The following is a 13962-nucleotide window of genomic DNA, read 5'->3' as shown; positions in this document are numbered from 1 at the left end:
CTGTTAGTTCACCATTTTGGTTTGATCAGAAACATCAGGAGGGGATTTAAAAAAAGTAAGGACTTACTAAAATACGTCGAGCAGTAAACATAATAGAACTACTGCATTTATTCCAGTGGGTCCGCTAGACTGAATTTTGAATTTGCAAACAATCTTATGTGCAATCTCATTCAATATTCCAAGATGGGTTAGCGCTCAAAGTATGTTGTGAATGACTCTCAGCTACTACCATACCAAATCTCAGCTCAATATCTGTATGACTGACTGAGTCGTAGTCATTTTTGTGTGTATAGCTGTGGCAACCATTTTGAACTGATTTAAATTGTTTCATCCTATTCACTATTATTAATAAAGAAGCTTTTTAAAAAAAACATTTATTAGATTATAATGCAATATAAAGTACTTGGTTAGAATTTAAAATGCATCATTATTAAACTTAATAATGTATTAACCAGAAAAATATTGAATTAAGATAACAATACCCTTCCCTTCCTCAAATCACATGAAATTTGATGGATCTACAGATCACACATCCTGTCTAAACAATTTGAAAAAAAATGCTGTAGCATTAAAAGAAAGTTTTGAGGTTGTTTGTTTTTTACATTGAGAATGGGTTAAATAGAGTAATTGGACTCCTTCCTTTATCAATTTCATTTAATTTATTGAATTTGATTTCCAAGCATAATAAAGTGGTGTGACGCTGTGTAAAGCACCAGCCTGTTTCCAATTTCATGGCAAACTTAAGTAACACCAACCACAGGTTGAAGTTTGGTTTCTTTTTGGCCTGTTATGGCATATCAGGCATACCATATAGAGAAGACGGCTGCCTACATATGCCACAACAGATTTGCTCTACAAAAAGGATATCGCAAAATGAGAATTCTAATTGCCTGATTTACTTTATTGAATCAAGACTGAATCTGAATCTAGCAGGTTGAAATTTGACTCATCAAATTGCGGCCCTGGGATGTCACTTATAACTTATTGATTTGTAGTTTGCCTAAAAACTTTACATGATTTTGCATAAACAAGCATGTTCAAGGCTCATATAAATCTATATAAAGCAATAAATAGTGTCATTCCTACTCATTTTAGCATTTAGCTCCTAAACAGTGCTGTCATTCAGTCTTTTAAAATAAAGTACGCTTTAGTGCTTTTATTAAAGGAAAAAAAACAAGAGGGTCACAGTTAAGGTGCATGTTTGTTGACCTCATTTTAACTCCTCCGTGTTTCCTTTTAAAGCTGTCCTCAAATCTGTGTTTACTCAGCCGTCAGGCAGAACGTACAGCGTACTGTAGGTGGAGAAGCACAGACTTAATGAGAACTCTGCGATTGATCCTCATTCACGCTGCTCGTAACGCGATACCCGCATGAAAACGCACAAAAGGGTAAATTACTGACATGCTGACATGTGACAAGTCGTTTCCTCGCCATGTGCATTAAATGTTTTCTGTGTGATGGGAATTTCAACAAGATGGAGAACAACAAATGTCTGCGTGAACGGACTTCACCTTCAACCATTCACAGAATACCACTCATACTAAATCTTCTGAGACATCACGGTACAAATTAATTAAAAAAAAAGAACAACATTGTGTTGCATACCTGCAAAACAAATGACTTCAGCAAAATAACTCATTTTCAGGTAAAAATCAGCTTCATTCTCATAAAAACATTCACGTCCCTTTAACGTGAGGGACACGTGTTACATGATTTGACTTGAACTTTTGGAAGATGCTTTATAGACATTTTTAAGACATTTAAAAGTATTTAGCATTAAACATCAAAGTAATCCACGAGAAAGCTATACAATGATATATATTTTTGTACTTTCTAAGCAAAGAAAGTGATTGATTACTAATAAAACCTTAGTCTTGAGATTAATTATGATTAAAATGTTTAATTGTTTTACTTTTCTAGCGCTGTTGTTGATTATGTGAAACATGACTTCACCTTCTAAGTTTTCCTCTCATTTCGCCTTGTTTGCGTTTTCTGAATGCTTTGATATATTAATGATTAATATAAATTTTTTTATGAAACCTGGGTTGAACAAGTCTGCGCCAATTTGGACAAAGATTGTCAAACTGTTTCCGAGTTTAAAATGTGGACAGAGTGAGCTTTAAACACTTATTGGACCAATGATTGTAATCATGTGCAGAAACGAACCTCCAGCATCAGAATATTTAGGAGTGCTTAAGGCACAGAAACTTTTGTAAGCCTCTGATTATTTTTCATCGCTTTTTATAAGAGGCTACTTTTTTAATTTTGTTTTTGATGCTAAAAAATGTCATTATAAAAACAAAATTGCAAGGGTTTTTATCTCTAACTGAACATTTTTAAGCCAAAACATGTTCATGTTTGCTAAATGAAGAAATACTTTATTGCTCTCCTAAGGCAAATTAGTTAATAAGTAATTTCATTTTAAAGAAAAAGTTCAGCACAGTGGTTATTGTCTTATTGTTGACTTAACAGATGAAAAATGTATTTATCTTTGCTTTTTGGTCAAACGTTGAAAATCTTTAAACTAGGCAGAGAAAAAGAAAACAATTATGAAGTATAAATGAAATTTTAGAACGGCTCATTGGGTTTTTCTACCAATTTCAACTAAGTACTGATGGTTTAGCTTTTAAATTGTGTCCAACTAGTGACTTCATGTCACATTCTGGTTTGTTAGATATAAACCTTTTCTGTATCCCTCTCTCCTCCAGCAGAGGACGCCAGTCACCGGCCTCCTCTCTCCCCTCAGCCTTCATCATCATCCTCCTCTCCTTCGTCCCCAGCCCCTCCCATCAAAGCCATAACCTCTCTTAATCCCCTCAACTCTTGTTGCCCCGGCGACGGCTCAGACAAGCAGGTGATGCATTGACAGGGAGCAGATGGTTCCCTGTGGAGGTAAGCACGGCTGAACAATGCATCCATATTCATCATAAAGTCTTGCTAACTCTCGCTGTCTCTCTCCTTCAACTGTGTGTACACACATAACTTCAAAGCTGAATGATATTCACACACACACACACACACACACACACACACACAGATATTTGTTCGCTCTTCTTTTTCAGTGACACACAACTGATGGGGCTGACAATACAGAGTTTGTGCAGCCTGAGTGAGGTGGGGATGTTGTGACAGGTTATTACACACAGCTTGATAAATAGGAGCTCCTCCATTCAGCAGCGTCTAGTTTACAGTATTTCGGATGGGAGGTAAACAATCAGAGTTTCTTGCGCTTGTGTTCTGCAGGTGTTTTTGAGCTTTTCGCCGCAGTAACTCACTCCTCTAAAGAAGCTCCTTCTTTACCCCCCGTCTCCCCTGGAGATAAAGTACAGACACCCCACTTTTTCTGCCTCCTTTCTTTCAGCTAACTCCTGAATAATCCAGCAACAATACAGAGCTCCGAGGCGGTGTGCAGCGATTCGCCGGAGGCCTGACTTATTTTGGGGGAGGGGAGGTGGGGGAATGGCATTATGGAGATCAGCTAATGCATGTAAAGCACTGCGTCTACCTTTTTTTTTTTTTTCTTTTTTGAACAAGCGTTGAAGAAAAAGTGCATGGCACAATAGAAGCTGCGAAACGCTCCGCTCAGCCCACCACACCTGGAGCAGACAACGGGGGGTGAAAGTGGCGGACCACCTCTCCTCCCCCAGCTTCAGCCATCATCGTCAGCACCTATCAAAACAGGCTGTAAGGAGCTTGGTGGGGCTACAGGAGGAGGGGTCCGGCTGCATTCACGGCCTGACTATGATAAAGACGCACAGTGAGGAGCCATTCAAGGGCCCTGTGCCCATAATGGAGTCACTAATAGGTGCCTATTCAGCGAGGAAAGTGTTTGCTGGAGGAGCAAAAAAAAAAAAAAAAGAAAAAGAAAAAAAGTTTCGGGGAAGCAACAATCACTTTGTCTGCTGCCTTGTGTATGTAAAATTTATGCAGCGCTCCGCCCCTCCACCCTTTTCCAACTCTTTCTGCTGTCTTTTCTTTTAAAGAGCGTCCCCAGTGAATAGGCGACATACATAGTTTGGAGTCTTCCTTTCATCCTTACTTGAAAATAAACTGAATGGTCTGTTCTCAAGTGAGTCCAGTCGAGCTTGTTCTCATAAAACTCGAGCTGCACACACAGGTGGCCAATCTTTTGCCCAAAAATATCTTTTACATGAAAATGATTGGTGATTGCAAGAACATTTCCAAACTGAAATCTGTCCAAAAGCAAAGTTTGTACTTCTTATTTATGTCCAACATTAGTTAAATGTCAATAATTATTTAGTTTTACCTGGTAATAACTGTATTCCATCTATGTTGAGCAACATAGATATACTGTATAGTGTGTAAAGTACAGGCGTAAAAGAACTTTGTGCAACAAAAGTCAGGGACATTTTTCATTTCTTGGTTTTAAATTATTTTGTTATTATTATTAAATACTAAATACAGCACAGAACAGTTCCTTATTTGTTAAAACCTTTACACTAAGAGGCCATAAACCAAAAGAACTCGGCTTCTTTTTTTTTGCATAATTTTAATAAAACATTTGGGAAGGTGGGGAAATTTACTAAACCAAACTCTCACTAGCTGCAAAGAGGTGCATGAAATCCTTGTAAACTACCAAAAGAGAAAAAGAAAAAGACATGACTTACCACCAACGATGGTTGACTATAACTGAACTTATCTTGTTTGCAGTATAATTTTCTTTACTGCTGCACAGTTTTGCCAGATGATTCCTGCTTTTAAATTACTCATTGCAAAGTATGAAATCAAACACAAAACGGTTCTCCTGAACTATGTTAAATGGTGAAATTTGGAAGAGTTCACTCCAGTAGTGTTTCCAAACATATTGAATGTAATTCTGAAATGCGGCTCCACATTTAGTGTAAACAGAGCACTTAGCTGAATCTGCTAAAACCCACGTGGAAGATTGAGTCACATGATTGATCTGCTGGCCGTAGACTGTGGAGGTAAACAAATATGGTGGAGTCATAGAAGCTGGTCAGGTGGAAATATAAGAGTGAATCTGCTGCTGAAGTCAAAGGGGAAAAGAAGGTGTTGGCAGGTTGGAGATCTTGATGTCCAAGTCCTCTTCATCTTCCCTTTGTCGCATCATACCTAATTCTAGCTCCGTACAGGTAAACCAGATAAAGAGAGAAAATGTTATCTTATTTTTTACATTGATTACATTACTGTCCTTTCCCTGCAGCACTCTTAAAGCCTAAAAAACCCCAAAAAACATTAAATTAAATTGGACTGACTGATGGTTGATTTGACCGACAGAACAAAAGTCCTTCCCAGTATTACTTCAATGTAATGGAAAAGTAAACTACCAACCATATACACTGCTTACAGTTGGAGCATCAGCAACAATATCAATGCATACATTTCTGGAAATGATCACTTTTTTAAAATATCAGCATCTTTAGTACGTCACACGCCATGACACCATGGCACCAGGTAAGACTTATGTCGAGTAACGGTCCTCTTTACTTGAGATGTTCTGCAAGAAGAGGCAGGAAATGAGGGTAAAAATGTGTGAAGAGTAAAAATAAACAAGATCCTCCTGTGTGTAGACTGTGGCCACCTCTAAGCTATTTAGGATATTTTTGAAATTGTTTTTTTAAATTAAATTCCGTTTTGTTAGTCAATAAACTAGAAGCATTATCAATGAGTGTAAAACCTTTTGTAGCCCATAATATCAGGGGTCTGTATTACACTCTTTAAAATGTGTCACATTTAAAAGATAATTTCCGTGCATCTATTTTTGCTGTTAATTTTGACATTTAGATGTACTTCCCTATTCATTATCTGGTATACTATAACTATACTTATAATTACTTATAAATATTCATAAGTCTTATATATTTATAAGCCAGCAGGGTTTTATTCAAAGATTTTAATCTGTCTACAACTAAATAAAGACTTTTCAGGCCTCAGCGTTGCCATTGCTGGTGGTAACTATAGTTTTTTGAGCTGACTAACCCCCGCAGTCACTCCACTTTTACCCCAGGTGTCGAGGCACCAGGAGAGCTGCCCTCGTGGGTGAGCTGAGTAATCTTGAAACGCTGAAACCATATTGAAAGAGAGGGCACGGACTGAGAAGGGCTGGGACCATATTGTGGTGCGTGTCAAAGGGCTTAGCTGACAGATTGATGGGATGGGGAAAATAACGGCGCTAACCAGGGGGCAGGAGATGGGAGCGTAGTGGAAGCTCCCAGCGTGGCATCTGAAGCGTGGATTGGAGTCTGTGCCGGACTCCCTGCAGACTTGCTGCCCACAGCCGGCGCAGGTCACAGCTCTTTGATTCTGGGTCCTCCAGCCGACAAAGGGCAGCATGCAGTGGGCAGGGCGGCCTTCCTTAGAACAGCATGAAAGCCCTTGTAATGGCAATTTTATGTGTTTTGTGAAAGGCTTTGTCAGCTTTTGTGTGCTGATGTATGTGTTTATTTGTGTTGATGTGTGTTTGCATTGGGGAATCTACAACATCAAAGCTAAGTCAAGAGGCTACTATTCCTAGAAAGCTGTTACGTCTTTGAATATGAACCATTTTCGTCTAATATTTAGAATAAACGTAAAAAGTAAAGCAGCAAGAACATTGTGCAGGGTGATAAACCACAGAACTATAAAGCAAGGTTTCTTTTATATTGTTGTTTGGGGTTTTTTAGTCTTATGGTTGATCTCATCGCAAGAAATTATTATTTTTTTAAGCAATGAAAACCAGTCTGACACAGAATATGTGAACCAGCTGCTGTTATGCCTCTGAGCTGTCAAATAATGTAGTGACAGAGCCACAACGGTTGATATATGTAAGCCGTCATTGCAGACAGTCTGTGAGATCGTTCAGCTGTGGGGTTTTCCTCAAGCTTTTTATGTCCATTGCTCCACGCCAACACTGCGAGTTATACTCCATGCCTTCAGCTTCATTTACCGCATGTAAGCTCACATTGTTGTGGGATGTGGCCAGCTCAATTAGAGCATTTCTGAAGGGCCAGAGGCAGCTTAAAGAGTGGCTCATTTTTACAGCTATAACACAGAAAAGGCCTTATTATTGATAAAGTCAATAAACAAGTGTAGAGTCTTGTATCGAAAGTAGTTTTTGTCTCTGCAGCTTATTTTCACTTTCATAACAATAAGGCTGTATTTTCTTTCCAATATAATATTTGATCATTTAAATGCAATTAAGGTTTAATGATGTGATAAAGAAATTTTATGCTAGTTTTTGGTATGTTCTCCTTAGGCTACAATAGAAACATGGCAGCGCAATATGTCCAAGGAGGAGGGCCAGTATCACCTATAAGTTAAAAAAGTTATTAAAAATAAAGTTATAAAGTTATTCAATGGAAACAAAATGAGTCACACAATTCTACATGAAAGAAAACAGCTAAGACTGTTGTAGATGTAATCTTTGTCAAACACAGGATCTTTCCTGTACAGTCTGCAGTTGTAGTACAAAAACAAGTTAGTTGTGTTTGGAAAGTTTCACAGTTTGCCTTTAAAATTCATCCTTTCACACTCTGTTCTTTACAAAAATGCAATGGGTAACTTGCGCATTACAGTTTAATTCCAAGTAATCCTGACAAAAAGTCAGTATGTATGTTTGGTATATATATATATATATATATATATATATATATATATATATATATATATATAGTACTTGCCTAATAATTACTAATAAATTGAGTTTTATTTAAAATTAAAATGAGAGAGAGATGAAAGTCTGGAAAATATAAAAGCTTAAGTTCTAGTGTGCTTTCTGCAAATTTTTGACACAGAAATACTCCAAACTTTCCTCTCGGACAATGCATTTTCTGGCAGTGTCTTAGCAACTGGCATTGTGGCATCTGGATTACCCCAAAGTGCTCTGCAGAGCCCCCCCACAGGGCTGAACAGAAAGAGTCTGCTTTATGAAGGGCGATGTAAAAGAGAGGTCCTGATCTCAGATTGTCCAAAGAAGCTTTAGTCCATGTCACAAGTTGTGCTCAGAGGGTTACTTCTCACTCAAGTCCTGATACACTTAACCCTTATCCTTTTGCCAGTTAAAAAGAAAATAAAATAGCTGTTTTATTTCTTTAAAAATAAAAAAATGAAAGTGTGCTATTGTGCTTGATTTAGCAGAAACAGAGTAGGGGTAGCTTATTTTGTCATAACTGCAAGTGTTTTGTCTGTTACCACAGAAAGCAGCCACTGCTCCTTACTTGTCCACATTCCCCTCGTTAATATTATACCAGGAGCAAATTTACTAGCATTTTCCTGCATTGCAGTTCTGTAGGAGGGGAGCCTCGAGCCCAAGACACACTCTAGATAATGAGCTTTGATTGCACATGCAGATAGAGGCCTTTTCAGAGCACACACACTGCTCAGCTCTGATTTGTGGAATTGATAGGGCCCATTGTTTCCACAAAGCTTGCCACTATTCGCCCTGTAATGTAATTAAGGCGAGGAGATTTATGCTGCTGTATGGCAGCCCAGAACCTGATCCATGTTGTGTCTGGAGTCAGGTTGAAAAGCTGCCTTTCTGTCCAGCTGCTGCTAGTTTCTGCTCTGGTCTCTGTCACAGTTTGGGGCTACAGAGCGGATCACTCCTAAACTGAAAGGTTCGGTCTGTTGTAGCTTCTGATTTGTTCACATGTGGGGAAAAAAACACAGGGTTGAAGTTTATTAGACCATTTGTAGGAAACTAACAGGAGGATAATGTTTTGTGTGTTTTTGTTTTTGCTGAGGAAACATGCTTGAGAGACTTGGACCAGTTTAGCTGGATGGTAATTATTAACGTAAGCTATTTGAACAGGCTGCATGTTTTTAGTCTCCCACAGAGAGGAGTTTGTCAGTTCCTTGTTGGAAGGACAGCTATGAAGCCTAAAGATATATTTAAAACATCCAGTCAGTTTTAGAAGTGAATGTTCATACTTTTTGAAGGGACAAAATGTGACGAAAAGGCAAGAACTTCTTGGAAATGTCTTTTGTTAAGAGAAGAGGAGCTCTGGAGCCTCGCTGGGAGAACAGACTGTCCAGAAATCAGGATTTTAAGCATCCCAGACGGCTTCTGACTTTACCGAGGCATCTCATCCGGACGAATACCTGGCCGCCTGACGCCACTGACTCTGGACACCACAGGCTGCACAGGGTGAGTCCCTGAATGCCCACCCAGCTCTTTCTAAATCCACAGTTGAGTGGCCCGCTGCCGCCACCTCCCACAACTCCCGATATCCCAAATAAAAGACACGTCAAACGCTGCTGAATGAGCCCCATGTAGAGAACATGAGAGAGAAGATCCGTAAGACCGAGAGCATCTGTCCACCTCTCTGACACTAATGAATGTTAAGTAGGTTAGTGGCTGGTGTGCCAGTGTCCCACAGGTCATTGTGACCGGCGGTGGCAGCGGAGCTGTGCTTTTGTCAGGGTGCGCCAGCCCCCTGTGAGACATCTAAAAATGGCTGCACTGCTTTCTCCTGCACACAATCCTAGCACCAATAGTCACCATATTGATCCTGCTTGCTTGCAGATTAAAGCATAAAAGGAGCTCTGTCTTATCAGTGGGGTTCCCTACTGACCCCCAGAGCTCATTTCAGGGTCACAGAGTCCTTGCAGCTCCCTGACCCGGACCCCAACGTAAACACACAGAAACACAGATGCAAAGAAGGACAGAACCCTTTCCAGGCATGAACCCCCTTTAAACAGGATTGGTAGGATGCTCGCATTCATGGCTCATTATAGCTGACCCCACGCTTTTATTTCTTTCAGTCTTGTCTTCTCTTCTGTCTCCGGTTATAACCTGGCCCAAGCCATGTGGAGGTGGTCTTCCTTGGCTTTTGTTTGTCTTCATAACTTAGCTGTTCATTTGATTGGTTTCTATACTGGATCTTCTCATACACTTTTTTTTTTTGTTCATTCTGCATTGTTCCAGGAGAGACTTTAAAGTTTTGTCTGTTTTATAGAGACTGTGTCATCTTTCTTGTTTGTTTGTTAATGGTTCAGAAGTAGCCTGATGTCTGTGGCTTAAAGGGATCGTCTCGCTGTCATATTTGACCTGCCCAAAATGCATGAAATGAGATCTCACATGAAAAAAAGCAACTTCAATAAATGCCTAAATCATCAAATGCCATTTTCTTTTTTTGTGTTGAATTGAAACTGTAAACATGAATTTGTTTGAACCCTTTTGTTCAAGAAAGAAAAACCCACAATGGGTCACTGAAATGATTTGAAACTGACAAAAGTATTTTGAAAAAAAAATTGAAAATCAACTAATGAAAATGAGTCATTGCTTTTAAGTTGTGATTTAACAGAATTATTTTTGAAAAACAAACTAATGAGGCTCGCCTTGACAAAAAGGATGATTCCCCTAGAAAAGACTGAAACTAATTTGACCATAGGGACATGTTAGACTAAGGTGTGTCCTGTAAGTAGTGTCACAGGTGTCTTCAGTCTTGCAATCAGTCAGTCTGCCTAGTTAAAGGGTGAAAAGTAGTCAGTTCTGTTTGGTATTATGGTGTGTACCACACTGAACATGGAGCACAGAAAGCTCTGTCTCGGGAGCGTAGAAAGGAAATTATTAACAAACATGTTAAAGGTAAAGGCTATAAGACCATCTCCAAGCAGCTTGATGTTCCTGTGATTACAGCTGCACAGATTATTTAGATGTTTAACAAGCCACAAAGCTTCTGACTTTTTGACAATAAGTCACATGAACTCTATGTTCACAGACCCAAAAATGAAAAATACAAAGAGAAGAACATGGAAGAACACGAAACATGGAGAAGGCTTGGTTCTGTTCTAGGGCTGCTTTGCTGCATCTTGAACGGGGTGTCTTGAATCAGTGCAGGGTACAGGGAAATCTCAAGACTATCAAGGCATTCCAGAGCCTGCTGACCAGTATCAGAAAACCTGGTCTCAGTTGCAGGTTTACTATTAGTCAAATAACATTTGATCTATTTTAACACATTAGCTTAAAATTTGGTTAACTTGGCTGATCCATCAGTGAATCTCCTTAATTCTTGCTAGCCTTAAGGAAATAAAAGTATGAGAATTTAGTCAGGATTTAAAATGAAAATGATGTTCATGTTCATAGGTCTATTATGTCAACCAATAAATTAAAAAAAATTCATCATGATGCATATACAGAGGAATATCAACCCACATATACCAAATTTTATATTTTTGTTTACAATAAAATAAAATTTTATAACTTACACCTAAATTCATGCTGATGCAGCTATTAGTATTGGACAGAGTTTTTATGGATTGGATAGTCAGCTAATTTAACTAAACAAATCAGATGGTTAGGTTGTGGAGACCATAACTATTATCTGATTGTTTGTGAAACATTGCAGCAACATTGATGCTTTTCATGAATATAAACCTCAAAGTAGTTCATAATTTAAATTTTGAAGGGGATGATACAAATTTAATATTAAAGAAGCTGAGCATGAAGATGTTAAGACATCTCTTTTTTTGTAGTTACGCCACCATTAAAACTCATTCTCCAAATTTGCATACAACCCGGACTTACGTGCACGATCGTTTCTGCAGCTGACCTCGCCAGGATGCAGTTCTGTAGTCTACCTCTCTTTTCCATGCCTGCTACCTTAATTAAACGTTAATTAAATGCCTATTAATGCGTGCTGACTCACAGACAGGGTGTAATCAGGTGAAACAGACTTAATAAAACATCCAGTGTGTTGCTCAGGAGAAAAAGGAAGGACTCCCCTGAGAAAGACAGACAGATGGTGGCAGGAATCACCACAGAGGACAAAGCAGAGAGGATGAAGCAAAGACCAGCCACCACTTTGGTGATTAGCTCTAAATTGGTAATTCGATCTGGCCCCCTCCACCTACTCATTATTGATAAGACTGACCATATTTGACCATATTTGCCCCCACTGGTTCATACTGACAACGCAGCCCTTCCTGTCAGCCCACGCTGCACTGTATTCAGTAGATCTGACAGGAAGTATACCTCGAGGTGGAGTTGGAGTGGACCGGGGGGGGGATACATATTGTCAACACATGCTCAGTTGACATCCCATCTGCCAGGAATTTCTCTAATCTCATCATCTGAATTGAGCAAAGAAAAACAGAGCAGCAATCACTTTAGACAAACTCTCTGTGGGATTATGTGTCGTATTAGTGATGATGGGTCAAATGAGGACATCAAAGGCAGCACAGCTCTTTGGCTTGGTTTTACATATAAATACAGGGGGTTTGGTCTCTTTTTAATGAGTTGTTGATAATACAACCATTGTTTGAAAATCCTCATCGCTTTAAATAACAAATTTGCCCAGAAAATATTAACCTTTTCAAGATGTTGTGAGTTAATGGATTTTTTTTCTCGCAGTAATGGGTCAAAATGATAAATTGCTCAGTTTTATTCCACTTCTGAGGCTGTGGCGTCTTTTATTTTTTATGCTCTGTCATAGCATGAACAACTGTCTTTGGCTTTCTTTCAGTGTACCTTAAGTTTATGACATTTTTATTACCTAATAGCCTGAATAAATTCCATAAAAACAATGCTGAGTTTAGTTTTCCCCTTGGAGAGTGTTATATTTGCTAAAAGTCTAATATGTCCCTGTTAGTATTACACCTGACACATGTTGGTATTAAATTACTTAAGCAGAACATTTTATTGGGGTTTTTTTGAGTTACATTAATGCCATGTGGAGAAATCTAAAGGGTATTGCAAACAAAAAATAATGCAAGTACTAATATGTCAATATCATGAAAACTTTGAAACCTTCTTTATGAGACCACACGTTCTGGTCATCTTCAGGCCTTTTGAGGGTCTTTTAAAGTTGCTTTTTGAACTTATACAACTTTTCTAACCTATTTTTTTGCCCAGTCCCTGTATCTGATCATAGCAACATGTTGTTTCTTTGTGCTTAAAAATAAGGAAATTGGAAAAGAGCAGGAGAGAAAAGAAGTGTTTGGCCGATAAACCTACCTGCAGCTTTCTTCAGTTTAGGTTTCTGCTAATAGGTCTTTGGGAATAGCTGTTTGGTGCTAAAATACAATTTTATCTGTGAAATTGTGGTATTCAACTAAAGAAATAAGAACAAATTTAGATTTTCATGGCTAGTAACAACGTAGCTGAAGATTCAATTAAAATAAGTTGGCTGTTTTGTGTTGACACAACCCCCACACATCCCTTGAGTTTATGAGCTTTTTTTATCCTTGAATGATTCACAGGTCAGAGTTAAGTGGATTTACAAACAACCATTAACTTAAAAATGGTCAGGTACTGGATTGAAAATGAGTCAAGTCCAAATAAAAACTTTCTGAAAGTCTGAAGAACTGCTGATCGAAACCATTTTAAAAAGATTACAAGAACGTTTGCTTGAAAGCAAAATCTAAAGAAATGATGAATGCTCAAGACTTTTACTTTGTGCTATAGATACACCAAACTTTAACCTATAAATGGGTTTTTTGTATGACAGTTTTAGCTTCTTTTCTTCTTCCTTCATGAACCATTGATCTCATAGTTGTGAAAATGCACTTGGTTGTGGTCACAGAGCCACAAGTACCCTCGTTGCACAGGGAAACTGGTTTTTGCTCTCGGTCAACTCATTATTCAGCTGTAATTAAGGCTACTATTAGGAACAAAGAATTTGTGATTTATTACTGGCATAATTAGTTTAATCGTACATGGTGTGCTTTGTTAAATACAACAGGTATGGTCTAGTTTAGCGTTTCTCAACGGGGGCGGTACCGCCCCCTGGGGGGCGTTGAGAGGATCACGGGGGGCGCTGGCAGCAATATTTTCAAAAAGGGGGCGTTGATATTCTTTTGGGGGGCGTTTGCTTGAAGGTAAAGTTTACACCAAAGATTCACAACAATATCAGTTTAAACTTTGAACAACTTGCAAAAATATTGTGGCCTAAAACATTAAAACCGTTACAGAACTGCAGCTGAATCGATGGTGTTTCTTTTGGGCGCAGCTCCGTGCTGCCTTCAGGAGAACGGGACATCAGGATGTCGGTTTTATAATTT

The 13962-nt window shown here is 38.7% G+C and overlaps 1 protein-coding gene across 2 annotated transcripts in view; it reads left to right on the top strand.

Annotated features, from left to right (window-relative positions):
- The first annotated feature begins 2716 nt into the window (after positions 1 to 2716).
- Positions 2717 to 13962, top strand: part of LOC108233219 (flocculation protein FLO11) — a 69912-nt gene continuing 58666 nt past the window's right edge. Inside the window, exon 1 of one of the 2 annotated variants that reach the window (XM_037981103.1) lies at positions 2717 to 2892. Coding sequence is in view for 1 of the 2 variants with exons in the window: in XM_017411513.3 (XP_017267002.1) it covers positions 8936 to 9106 (171 nt within the window). In the remaining variant the exon portion in view is untranslated. Of the gene's footprint in view, positions 2893 to 8740; positions 9107 to 13962 lie in introns of those variants that run through there. The other variant, XM_017411513.3, reaches the window with a different exon arrangement.

The sequence above is a fragment of the Kryptolebias marmoratus genome, linkage group LG18, assembly GCF_001649575.2.
Source record: "Kryptolebias marmoratus isolate JLee-2015 linkage group LG18, ASM164957v2, whole genome shotgun sequence".
NCBI lineage: Eukaryota > Metazoa > Chordata > Actinopteri > Cyprinodontiformes > Rivulidae > Kryptolebias > Kryptolebias marmoratus.
Note: the sequence above shows the minus strand (reverse complement) of the source record. Positions and strands in the feature narration are given on the sequence as shown.